Source organism: Eleutherodactylus coqui, chromosome 5 (assembly GCF_035609145.1).
Source record: "Eleutherodactylus coqui strain aEleCoq1 chromosome 5, aEleCoq1.hap1, whole genome shotgun sequence".
In the NCBI taxonomy this organism is placed as follows: domain Eukaryota; kingdom Metazoa; phylum Chordata; class Amphibia; order Anura; family Eleutherodactylidae; genus Eleutherodactylus; species Eleutherodactylus coqui.
In genome coordinates, this window is record NC_089841.1 from 239,019,770 (window position 1) to 239,033,763 (window position 13,994).

The window sequence follows — 13,994 nt, forward strand, 5'->3', positions numbered from 1 at the left end:
GGCAATTTTCCATATGTTAGTGTGCATACAGCAGTATTTGCCAATCACTGTGCAAGGCTATTTTCTGGATTCCTAAACCCAAAATCAGCAGACATCTAAATTAATAAACTCCAAGTTATACTGAATCTTTATCACAAAACTATTTATTATCTGAATCTTCTTCTTCTTGATGGGACAGCATGTTCATTCTGACAGGTTTACTTTAAAAAGATTCTGTCAGCTACTTTGGGCCCTCACAGAAAGTACACAGCTTAGTACACTGCTCTATGCCCTGCAGCGGCGGTTTGAGCGCAGACACCGAGGGAACGTGTTAAAACTTACATCCCCTGACTCAGTGGGTCGCCTGCTTTCATCCTATAGGCTTAGCTCATGGGGCTCAAAGTAACTGACAGGTTCCCTTTAAGTCCAGGTCCAAAAGATTGCCTCAAGTCTAGTATAGGTGGCTATGCCGCATGTATATTGTAACCATAGTACTCCACTTAACTGGTAACAGTTCTAACAAGAGTGGGTAATTGTATGCTGAGTCAAAAACTTTGATTACTTTTTAATTTGAGATTAAATATTTAAAACAGCACTCGCATTTGAATTTCTTGTCCTAGAGAACAAGCTAAGGGTGGTTTCACATCTGTGTTGGAACCTCCGGTTGGAGGTTCCATTGTAGATCTGGCACAAAATACCGGAGAAACAGTGCTTTTTTTCTGGCAAAAAGCTGGGCATCTGAGAGGAAAGCGAATGGACCCCACTGTAGTCAATGGGGTCTGTTCAGCACTGTTTGGTTCTGTCATAGGACGGAGCTATTCGATCAGGGGATTCCCCTTTCCTGCTCTCTGAATGGAGCAGAAAACCGGAACCCCTGATGCAGATGTGAAACCACCCCGAATCTAAACATGGCTGTCATGTCAAAGTTTATCTAAAAACAAGCTTGCTTTTTTTCAGAGACCAGATGTGAAGTCGTTGCTGATTTGGAAAATGGATACATCGAGTATGAAAATGTTACTCTTGGCAGCACTGTGAAGTACCGCTGTAAAAATGGGTTTACTTTGGAAGGAGAAGATCTCGCCAAATGTGCAGAAAACGGGAACTGGAGTCATCCTGTGCCTTCGTGTAAACGTGTGTGTTTATTGTATCATGCATCTTCTCATATCTCTACCTGCTGTATGTTTACACAACTATTTAGATATACCATGGGTGGCACACGGATAAGGTTAGCGGTTAAGGCTTAGACAGATGGATGCAACCTGCCTTACATGCTTTCCATAACATTTACTATGGGTTCTTAGACACTTTCGGACACTTTTACCAACTCGGCTTAAAAATGGGTGTGGCTTCTTGGAAAGGGTGTGGCCAAAACTGTGTAAAAAAAATCACATCAAATTGCACTAAAATTGCGATGCATTTTTTTTCATAAACTAAGTGAACAAACAAGTGGAATAAACTTAGACTAGACAGTTTTAAAATTCAACACATCTACCATCCGGCTGTGATGAATCTAGCATATTTTAAGACTATCTGTCTTGGTTTGCACTGTCTAACTTTTAGACAGTTTGTATTCACATCTATGATTGTGTTGAGGTGAATAGTTTTTTTTGTTTGTTTTTTTAGCACATTTTCAGCAACTAAAAAGAAATCCACAATTAGATAACTCCTTTAAGAACAGTTGAATGGATATTTAGCATTTTACATATTTATTTCATTATGTTCTTTCTCTTACTAACAGCCAACCCTTGTCCTGTGCCATTTGTGATCCCGGATAATGCAATCCTGACAGAAACTGAATTTTATGTTGGCCAGAAATTGTCCATAAAATGTCGCGTGGGCTATCGTCTTGTTGGCCGGGACACTATGACCTGCAATCCAGATTTAACCTGGACAGAAACAAATGCCAAATGCGAAAGTAAGTCTCCCTATATAAATCAGCAATGTAGATTTAGTCGTGTAATTCAGTGGATTATTTACAAAACATACTCCATAAGGGCTTATTCAGACGACCGTATATCGGCTCGGTTTTTTACGCCGAGCCGATATACGGTGTCCTTGTCTGCAAGGGGGGGGGATGGAATAGCCAGGAGCAGGAACTGAGCTCCCGCCCCCTCTCCGCCCCTTGCCACTATTTTCAATAGGAGTGGGCGACACGGGGGTGGAGCTAAGTACCTGCGCTTAGCTCTGCCCCCTTCCCGCCCCTCCCATTGCAAATAGTGGTGAGGGGCGGGGAAGGGGCGGGAGCTCAGTTCCTGCTCCTGGCTCTTCCATTCCCCTCCCCCTGCAGACAAGGACACCGTATATCGGCTCAGCGTGAAAACCGAGCCAATATACGGTCGTCTAAATAAGCCCTGCGACTGGCGTCACATGACCATGTGCACAAATACACTCGCCTCAGCGCAACGCATTTGCGCAGTGAACAAGGTTGATGAGGTTGACCTGCGTGTCTGTACTTTTTGCACACACAGGGCCAGTTCACATGCGAGCGCGACACACCACTTCCGTGGTTGTAAAAGCTATTTAGCCTAATGGGGTCCAGATGTGTTCTTTTTTTCATGGAATTGTGCATTTACACACATAATGAGGGTGTATTTGCCCACCTCCCATAGACTTTCATAGGGGCCTTTGCTGCACAATACGCAGAATGATAGAGCAGGAGCTACACTAAACGCATGCACAAAAAATGTTCATGAGAACGAACCCATTGACATCAACGGGTTCTATTCTTTGTGCATTGTGCGTGTAACGTTTACGCAAGAAAAAACACACGCAAATATGGTTATCTGAAGGAGCCCTAAACACTGCCGGTTTGTGAGGCCATAATCCACTGATGCTTGCGTGGCAGCGGGTGAAGGGCGGGGGGGGGGGGGGGATAGAAGTCATCCAGGCAGCGTCCGTTAAAAGATTGCTTCTTTATTCAGTGCATAACATCACAGGTGAGGCAAGCAGCAGCTACGTATCGACCCTATACATGGGTCTTTCTCAAGGGGGGGGGGGTTATTTGTGTGCAGATGTACCATGCGTTTGCGCATGCAAATATATAGGCACAAAATCTCATGCGGAGCTGCGATGCGTTTGCACAAAACATTGACTTCAATGGGCTCTTGAGCTGCACAAATGTGCAGAAAATAGAGCATGCCGTGTATTTCTTTGCATGACCGAAATGCACGTGCAGAATACTGGCATGTGAATGAACCCATTGAAATCATTGGTTTATATTCACTGCGTATTGCATGCGCAAATTTTGCTTGCGCAAATATGCCCTAAAGTGGTTGTATAAACTGGACTAACTCTTGTTTAAATGTAGCCATTTGAGTAATCGGCTGATCTCCTTTGCTCCATTTGCCAAGATTGACAACCAAAAGGGCTTTTACCTACCAGCGTTTTTTTTTTCCAATGGGACTTTCTAATGTTAAAATCGCATCACACAAAAATCGCAAAAGCACAAACTAGAAGGTCCCATTGAAAAAAACGCAGCGATTTTGCAGTGTTAAAAAAAAAGCTAGTGGGTAAAAGCCCTAATATTGCATTTCCTTTCTCCCTTCTGGTGCGATTTAGGGAATATCTGTCTCTATGATGTCCATATCTCATGGGGCGTACGGACAGGAGATTATTGGTCCATTTGGAACAAGACAATTAAAGGCTTCTAAGTTTCATTTTTAGAAAGTAGCTTAGCTGGATGTGCTGAATACATTTCTGTAACTCATGCTTACATCCTTAGGCCTTAGTCACACGGGCGTAAATACGCGCGTAAAAAAAACGCGTGACCATGTCCATTGCCACCAATATGTTCTATCTTTTGTAGGTGCATTTTTACGCGCGTAAAAACGCCCGTGGGTTTTTATGCGCGTATATACGCGCGTATTTACGCCCGTGTGACTAAGGCCTTATAAATATAGCATAGATGCTATCTAACCTCATCTTGGCTACAAACTGATACTGCTTAGTATATGTATTGTAGTAATATAGGATGAAATATATAATGGCATGGTGTGAATGCTACCAAGCTTTAGTTCCTCTTCTTTGCTGCCAATATAGTGCTAATCCAACTTTAAAGTGGTTTTCCCATCTTACATATTTAATCCATGTCCATGATACACCATGCATTAGTAATTGATGTAAGTCCCACCACTGGTACTCTCATTTATCGGTAGAATGGGATCCTATGAACCTTGTTGGCTGATTCTCTTTAGCTGCTTTCCCCATAAATTTCAGTGAAGTAGTGGCTCTGCTTGTGTGCACCTCTTTCCATTGAAATCTGTGGGGCTCAAGCTCTCCTGGTGCTTGAGATGCCTTTACTTTGTCAAACTCAAGCAGTAGGGATGTCATTCCACCTATAGTGATGTCACTGCTACTGACCACAGTTTTCATTTGATGTGCCAAAACTGATGATGTCATGTCATCCCATCATTTTTAACAAAGGTCAGTTGAGAAGGACTAGGTGAAGAGGGAACAGCTGGAAATTAAACAGAAAAGTATGTTCCAGTACTCCTGCATGGGGATCTGGGTATGGGAGCTTTGAATCCATAAAGATTATGCAGTTTGTTTTCTGACATGTGTTCTTGTTGCAGTGCACAACTCTTTACTCAATCAAATAAGCCATGCCATATGGAACTGCAGAAATTCATTACAACACCATCTCCGTTGGGCTCATATACTAAGCAGACATGCTGTAGTGAATCCCTTTAGCTCCATACAACTTATAATTATATGTACACATCATTTATGGTTGAATGAAGAGTCAGAAAAGGGACCGTGGGACTGACAGTCTACCTGATTGAATACAAGCAGAGAAATAGTAAATGAATGATGTGGTATAAGTAGTGTGAAGACATTTATGATGCAGAATTAACATCCACTCTTAGATAATAGAAATCCATAGTGTAAGTGCCTATATTGTGCCATACTATCTCATGAGTGAATGTACTCGTTTAGGGCTATTTTGCAATCGAGCATCGCTTTTTTTGAGTGACTGCCTACTCGGGTGAAGAGATTTGGGGGGGGGGGGGGGCGCCGGGGGGCGGCGTGGTGGAGCGGGGGGTGGCAGTGGGGAGCTCTCTCTCCCCCCCCACTCCCCTCTGCAACCCCGCGCTCACCCCCCGGCGGCGCCCCCCGAATCTTTTCACCCGAGTAGGCAGTTACTTGAAAAAAGCGATGCTCGATTGCGAAATAGCCCTAAACGAGAACGTTCGCTCATCAGTAATGCTCACCTAATGCCTGTAGCCAGCAGTCCCTCCCATCCGAAAGCAAACACAACTAGCTTTATCATTCTTCTATTGACTGAACTCTCACACGCTGTATAGGAGAGTGATGCCGCCCCCTGCTAGCAACTGCCTGTGAAGTTAGGAGTACAAGCTGTATTATATCCCCAAATCTCAAAGTCTGTGCCTACTGTTGGTAGATTCTGAGATTGGGAGACATGAGTCAGATATGGGGTGACTTCTAAGGCTTCCCTCACTTACTCATACAGTAACAACTATTTTCATGTTATTTGCCTTGTTTATTTAAGAGTAAAGTTTAAGGATTCCTTGTATTTATTTGTTAGAAATATCATGCGGTCCACCGAATCATGTGAAAAATGCAATGGTCCGAGGATTGTTTCATCATTATGGAGACATGGTGACGTATTATTGTTACAGTGGATACATGTTAGAGGGATCATTTAGGAGTGTTTGTTTGGAAAATCAAACATGGACATCACCTCCTTCCTGCAAAGGTACTTTACAACGTTTTATGATTACTGCAATTATGAGATATTTATAAAAGTATTTTGTACATAAACTCAATCATGTAATCGCTGTTTTTTAGTGCACCTGGGTCAATTAAGCCATTATACCTCCTTAAGGAACTTAGGATATACATTAGAGATTTCAGAAGGTCCTTTTCTGAATGACCTTTCGTTCAGTGTTGTTTGTGAAGGTTGTCATCTTAGACAACAATGCCATAGGTTGAAACAACAATTGGCCAATCTGTGCCATGATCTGTAACCTAGTCTGGGCCTCCATTAATGCCACTGAGCTATCACTGGTCATGAACAACTTTTTGACTTCAGAACTTAGGACATACATTAGAGATTTCAGAAGGTCCTTTTCTGAATGACCTTTTGTTCAGTGTTGGTTTGTGAAGGTTGTCATCTTAGACAACAATACCATAAGTTGAAACAACAATTGGCCAATCTCTGCCATGATCTGTAACCTAGTCTGGGCCTCCATTGATGCCACTGAGCTATCACTGGTCATGAACAACTTTTTGACTTCAGAACTTAGGACATACATTAGAGATTTCAGAAGGTCCTTTTCTGAATGACCTTTTGCTCAGTGTTGGTTTGTGAAGGTTGTCATCTTAGACAACAATGCCATAAGTTGAAACAACAATTGGCCAATCTCTGCCATGATCTGTAACCTAGTCTGGGCCTCCATTGATGCCACTGAGCTATCACTGGTCATGAACAACTTTTTGACTTCAGAACTTAGGACATACATTAGAGATTTCAGAAGGTCCTTTTCTGAATGACCTTTTGTTCAGTGTTGGTTTGTGAAGGTTGCAATGCCATAAATTGAAACAACAATTGGCCAATCTCTGCTGTGATCTATAACCTAGTCTGGGACTTCATGGATGCCACTGAGCTATCATTGGTCATGAACAACTTTTTAACTTCAGTACTTAACAACGACCAAAAAAATCCAACTTGGCAAATCAACTTTTCGTGCCGTCAGTCATGCTTGTTCATGCCACGAAAAGGTGCTGGTGGTTGGCAGAAAATGGTCAAAATCAGTTGACCAAAATCTTTTCACTGGTGATGCTTTATATCTGGAACTGGCAAATTAAGAATTAACTTTACTAACTTTACTGCACCAACTGTACTATTCTGACTTGTGCTCCTCCAATTATTATAACTTGTGGTGGTGTTGTCAATGAGTGTGACAATGGATCATCCACTTCTGTAATGCATAATCTTGTTCCTAGCTAGAGAACATATCTACAGGAACATTCACTCCTCATCAACTTCCATATTTCTGAAAGTCAACATATCAGCAAATAACTCCATAAAAAAATAAATCACATTTGAACAAATAAAAGTTCCAATTCTTCTAGAAGAGTCAAAGACAGTATGACAGGATGATAGAGCCTTGAACTGCAGATTAGCATGGACCACCGGCAGTGAAAAGTACATAATGATTCTCAGTAAACACCGGGGACGTTTTACCTGCTTCTACTTACAGGCTGCAATCCAGCAACATTTTCGAATGGTTCTCCGAATATAATTTACCTTCTATCTTGTTCTCCTGCATAATGTGCTTGCTGCTGTTAACCTAATATTAGCTTTTATTGCTAATGTCATTTTATATTTGCATTTGATTTCACTTGATAGTATAAAAGCATTTAATCATTTGTGAATCATTCAGCAAAAATATCCCAGCGAATTCCAGCTCAATAAAAATGATAACTGCACCACATAAAAGTCATATTTCCCTTACAAACAAGTGTATACTGCTCAAAGGGAGAAGCAAGAGAATAAATGTGGGATCTTAGGAGAGTAATTCGATAGTTTGTATTGGAGTATATGTATAAGTGATAAAAGCTATAAGAAAGATTGTCTTGAAAGCCTTTATTACCTGAGATACTTAGTGAGTCTTTAGCGCAAACAAAATAATTTTATGAGGATACCCCTTAAAGGGAACCAACCGGTGAGCGTAAAAATGCTCACCGGTTGGTTCCAGATCTCCCCATTCATCTCCTAAGAGAGTCTGAATTGGCCTGTGCAATGGTCCAGCAGACAAGAGTCAATCTCTTTTGTCAATGCTTAACTACCAGTGCAAGTTGTCCCATCTAAAAGGACCTTTAGTCATATCGTTCCTTGTTCAAACAGTGTTGCTTTGCTACATGTGAAACTCTAGCGAGGGGCAAGTCATGGCCCTTTTACATGGGGCGAGAATCTCACGAATCTCGTGTGCCCAATGGAGCCAGCTGGTGATGTCATCATCAGTTCGTTTGCGCTCAGGTAGCCCACTTAGACTGCATGATTCTCGTTGAGAATTGTGCAGTCTTCAGGCACTTATCGCTCAGTGCTTCATATTCCTATGGGAAACACTGAATGATTAGTCTTAGACTACCCCACAAGTGAACGAGCCGACAATAATTTTTACGATATTCGTTCCATGTAAATGGGGCTTTACACGTGATGTAGCTGTTGAGTGAAGTGAATCGTGCCACTTTGCCCTCATTATGTCACAGTTCAATAGACGTTGGAAAAGTTGAACAGCTGTAGCTTTGGTTCCTATTAGAGATGAGCGAGCACGGGGGGGGGGGGCAGCGGGAGCCAGGGGGCGGCGGGGGGGAGAGTGAGAGAGATCTCTCTCTCCCCTCGCTTCCTAACGCCGCCCAACGCTCACCCCCGTTGCCCCCCTGAGCACGCTCGGAGGAGAAGGCAGTTACTCGAGATGAGCAAGGCTCACTCGAGTAACTGCCCTTACCGAGCGTGCTCGCTCATCTCTAGTTCCTATCCATTTGCATGTTAAGTGTGACTCAATTGGTTCCTGCGTATTTTGCAGTCCTGCACCTCTTTTGAATCCAACTCAGAATCCATAAAGAAACTGCACCGCCATTTTTCTCATCTTTTAACAACCTTTCGTTTTCTTTTCCTATCTGCAAGTTTAATATACATGATCAGAAACTTCTTGTCTAGCCTGTCTAAAGTAATGCAGCAAGTACTTGACAGGGAAGAGGGAAATTATGTTACAGTCTCTCCGCCAGGCTTGACTACCATCCATAAATTCCTGAGAAGTTCGTAAAATAGAGTACTTTTCCAACATCTATTAAAAAAATTAATGTGCAGGTGACATTTTTGGAGATGTTTGCATAGATTATTGTAAATGCAATTAGAATTTTAGTAAAATATGCTAATGGGCTCATATCAGAATTTCTACTTATAAACAGATACTACTTAATTGTCTGTTTTATTACATAAAAAAAAGTTTAGTACCGTATTAGCCAGTAGAGCAAACTGTGATTGTATATTATATTATTATATAGTATATAATAATTAAAATAGATGTAATATAAAAATTACATTATATTAATGATTTTAATATAAATACGTCTTTAGATTTGTTCCATTATGCCTGAGGAAGACTACTGAGAGGTTTGAAAGCTTGCTGTAACATCATGTATTTTTGCTTGGAGGGCTCAAGGGTGAAAAAGAGGTTCCACAGTTACTGCCTCCCCAGAAAGCCCAAAGTCAAACCTGTATGCGCAAGGCGGATCCACATCTGCCTGCCTGATGCATACATTTTATGAGACATAAAATCATCATATGATTTGGCTACAAAATATATTCTTGCTTTAAAAAATTGATACATTCCACATTTATTCTACAGTTAATAGGGAAGATGGAACAATCAATATCTCTGTAGCACCACCTATTGGAAAACAGCATTCCTGCAAGTGAATGTCAGACTTTTTAGACAAGCCTTATAACAATGACTGGGAATTATAAGCCAAAGTCAGAATCCATACACAGACAGCTGTTTCGGGGGGTCTGCCTCTCAGCAGTGTGCAGTAGATTTCTGGCTTGACTAGTGAGAGGCCTATAGATGTCGGTCAGGAAGGGTATTGTTTCTTCTTAAGGAGAGTCCCTTGAAGGATGGATAGCATGGATGGCCTTATAAGGGCTCAGTCACACAGGCATTTTAACGCACAAATGTTTGTGTGCAAAACGCATGCATCCAAAAATTTGCATGACTGAAGCAGATGGCACGCAGCAAAAAGCGCACTTGGCCGTGTTTTTCCGCACAGAAAGTGCGCTTCCTGCTATCCCCTGCTTCGGCTGTGACAGCTGCAGTAGAGGATTCCTTGGATGTGAAACCCTTGGATGCTATCACAGTGCTCAGCCAATCAGAGACAGCCCTTTCAGCAGGCGGGGATCTTAAATACCTGCCTGCTGAAAGCACTTCAGAGCAGTGCAGGAGAAGACCCTGCTGGTCGCGCCTGAGCCCCGGCAGGTGCGGTGAGGTGAGTATATATATTTTTTTATTTTTTACACATTTTAGGGATGATTTTCAGGGAAGGGCTTATATTTAAAGCCCTTCCCCGAAAATCACTGCAGCCCTTCACCCGAAAATCACTGCGCTGCTGTCGCTGGCCCCATTGAGCACAAGGTGAAACCCCTGGATGCGACAGTATCCTGGGGTTTCACATTCAAAAAATATAGTTACCTGCGTTTTAAAAAACGGTGCTCTATAATTTTCACCGCAGACGTTTTTGCGCATGTAAAATTCGCACATGTGACCGCTCCAATTGAAAAGCATTGGTTCTATATAAATGCGGACGGCAAACGCAACTGACAGATGCGCGTTAAAAGGCCCGTGTGTCTGAGCCCTAAGTCTTTTCAATCAACTTTTAGGTTTCTCTTCAAATACTTACTAGGTGGAATATTCGATGCAGATGTGAAATCACCCCTAGGACAGGCTCACCCGAGCATAGAAATAAAACGCTGCATGTATAACACAGCATTTTTCCGCCGTGTGAGGGCGCCTACCCACTTGCGTTGCCGATTTTCGCGCGTGAAAAACGCTGCGTTTTCGTGCGTTTTTTGCAGCCCTCCATTGACAATCATGGGTGCATTAAGAGAAAAATAAGGAGACATATGCAACTGACAGTTCCTATGTGAAAAAACCCCACGAAACGGAAAAAAACCCCAGATGGACAAGAACACATTCTATACTAATTGCTCTTGAGAAAAAACGCAAAACATCACAGGAAAAAAAATCGCAAGTGGGTAGGCGCCCTGAGGAGGCGTTTTGCTGCATGTTACAGCGATTTTGGACTGCGCATGACAACGTAAGTGACGCTGTCATGCAAACTCTTACTAGTTTTTTTTTTTTTTAAATTTCCTGCCTTTATGATTAGCGGCAGTGCATGTAAACTTTGCATATACACTAAGTAATTGCACCCATAGAGAACAATTGGGTTCTATCGCGTGCAATACGCTGTAAAATAGAACATGCTGTGGCCTTTTTTACGTGTGTATTACATGCAATTTAAATAAGGAAATGTGAATGGATCAATGAAAATCACTGTACATCGCCCCCATATTACGTGAATAAATTACGCCCGTGTGAGCCTGCACTTATAGAGATTTACTTGTGCTTTTACAACACAAAAAAGTAAAACATAACAATAAACAATAGCAGGAAAATCATTAACCTGGCAAAACATCGTGATGCCACCTTCACACACAACCATTCAATCATTTATTGATTATCAGGTGTGGCATTTCTTGTTCAACCTACAGTTGTGAAGGCCTCCTGCACACGGCAGAACCAAATTCCGCATGTGGGAGCTCGCAGCGGAATCCAAACCTGACCCCGGCCAGCGGCCCTTCATACCTGTGTTCTTTCTTCTTTTTCTGTACTACGGATGGTCACGACGAGCCGCCATCCTACATGTGCAGTACAGATTTTTTTTTCAAATGTGTATTCTGTCAGCGTCATCCAAGGCAATGACGCAGAATCCAGGACCTGCCCGCCATGTTAATTGCGGACGGGTCACAGGTCTGATGGCTTCTACTGACTTCAATGGAAACCGTCCACGTGGAATCCACACAGAAATGGAGCATGCTGCAATTTTTCTTCTGCTCACGGAAACTGCAATTGGTTTCAACAGGCAGATTTATTTCTTTGGAAGGTCAGGAAAATAGGAAACAAGTCCCAAAACACTAAATATGTAAAGGCTGCAATTTATTTTTCTTACTTTTATTAAAAACTGTGAAAGGAAAGGCAACTATACCTAAGAGGCAACTGAGTACAATTTGATAAACTTGAGGGAAAAGAATAATTGAATTCTTTATGTCTCCCATATCTTTTTAATTCAAGGTAAAAGTTCCCTTTGAATTCTATTCAAGTAACGTAACAGACTTAATTGTGTATATAAACGTATGTTTCCACCCACACTTAGTTAACGTCCTGTGGAGATGTGTTGCTATAGTTATAATTATTGCATGTTTGCATTAAACCACATGGAAACATTTTCAGTTACTTTGTAATAAATGTTGAAAATCACAATTTTACACTTGATTGATATACTTTGAAAACAATACGGTCCTAAACTTAAAGTGGTTCCCCCCTTCCTAGCTGTTCATGACCTAACCTCAGGATAGGTCATCAATAGCACATTGGCAAGGGTCTACCAACCAGGAGCCCCAGGACTCAACTGTTTACCTGGAATTTTTGCAGTGGCCAGGGTTCATACTGCATGCTAAGTCCCAGAATGGAAAGCCACTCAGTAAGAGAGTCTCACTATCTTGTGGAATTTCTGTCTTCCTGATACTACAGGACTGCGATTCATGTGAATGGCCATTCTGTAATGCTACATTTCCCCTGCAGTGGCTGTTGTAGTGAAAATGTCAAGCTGCCCACAGCTGTTGCCCATATAATCAGCTGTTTGCTGGAGATGCTGTGAGGGGGACTGTAAGCAGTCAGGTTCTTGGCTAAAACCTCCGGTGTTGTAGTCTGTGCAGACAGCGTAGTCAAGGGAGAGCCAGGAGTCGGTAACAGGTGATCACAGTTCATGGAAGCAATGGTAATGTTGTCAGGAGGAATGCCAGAGGTCAGTAATAATAGGTCCCAGTCCACTGTACAATGGAGGAAGCAGGTAACATTGTCAGGAGGAATGCCAGAGGTTGGTAACAGTAAGTCTCACTTTGATTGCAGAGGAGCAAGCAGGTTGTGGTGCTTGACTATGGCTGTGAGGCACAATAATCTCACAATCAACTGGAAGAAGGGCCAGGCTTTTATAGGAAGTCCATTTAAGGAACAGGGGAGAACCAATCAGGAACCAGGCATAGGAGCTATGGACAAGACGATGGTCATGGAAGGGAGCTGTCCAGATGGCTATATAGCTCAGCTGGGAGAGCTGCTGACTAGAGTATAGAAGGTCCTGCGTTCAATCCCTGACAGAGACGCGTGGTGATCTTTTGATCTTTAAAGAAATAAATTCTAATGCCCAAACTTCAGGGGCTATGTGGATTTGTTTGACATAAATCTCACACAGAAGATCTAATGGTAATCTCTTATTTTTTCCTTTTGCCTCTGATTTGTACTGGTTGGAATTTGGCCTCAGATTTGTGAACTTTGTAATGGAGAAACATTATTCTCTGGATTATTGTATTTGGCTAAAGTTTTTGCTTTTGAGTTCAGTTCAGGTTTCAGTAATTCAGCATCTCAGACTGAATACAGTATATGATATGTGGCTTTTTTTACTCAGTTGCAGGGTATAGCTTAGGTAAATGTGTCACGGATTCATGTAGTAATATCAAATTTATGCCAACAGCTGAATTCATAATGTGTGGTATATCTCAGTCAAAGAATTTGAATGTACAATACATTTTAATGACAGATATTCATATCACGTATCCATAATACAGATATACAATTTAGATGATATCATTCATTAGTGTGGGACACTCTCAGTTCCAGGGACTGTGACAGATAGTAGTTACATAATTTACGGTTACATGATTTTGCCAGTTGATTTATCCCTACAGGAAACTTTTTTTTTTTTTTTTTTTAGTATTTACTTCTCTGTATGGTATATGTCTAGATATGGTGGTTTCGTAAACACCAACAGCAGGAGCGGACATAGAATGCAGAGGGCTCATGTGCAAGGAAAGTGCCTGGGTTTACCCCAATAAATTACTGAAACATATACATGCAGATAAAAACATACCTTGGTAATAAAAGAAGATAATAGAAAACTAAAGACCAAACCATACTCACATATAACCACCACATAGTGATAGAATACTAGTAATTCCACCATACTATTAAAATATGTATGCAAAATCAGTATACAAAGGCCAATAATAGTAATACTTCTATATCAAGGCTAAATAATACCGCACACTGTGGCCACATCATGCCACCATACTGTTACTGAAAAAAACACTTACCCTTTAGTGACCGCTGATATGCCTTTTGACAGCCTGCAGCTGCAGGACATGCACGAAGGGAGATCGC

General features: G+C 41.8%; 1 protein-coding gene across 1 annotated transcript in view; it reads left to right on the forward strand.

Annotated features, from left to right (window-relative positions):
- The window catches only part of SVEP1 (sushi, von Willebrand factor type A, EGF and pentraxin domain containing 1), a 293,083-nt gene that overhangs the window by 260,808 nt on the left and 18,281 nt on the right, over positions 1-13,994 (forward strand). Inside the window, exons 44-46 of the mRNA XM_066604384.1 lie at positions 937-1,110; positions 1,718-1,894; positions 5,525-5,695. Coding sequence (XP_066460481.1) covers positions 937-1,110; positions 1,718-1,894; positions 5,525-5,695 — 522 coding nt within the window. The remainder of the gene's footprint in view (positions 1-936; positions 1,111-1,717; positions 1,895-5,524; positions 5,696-13,994) is intronic.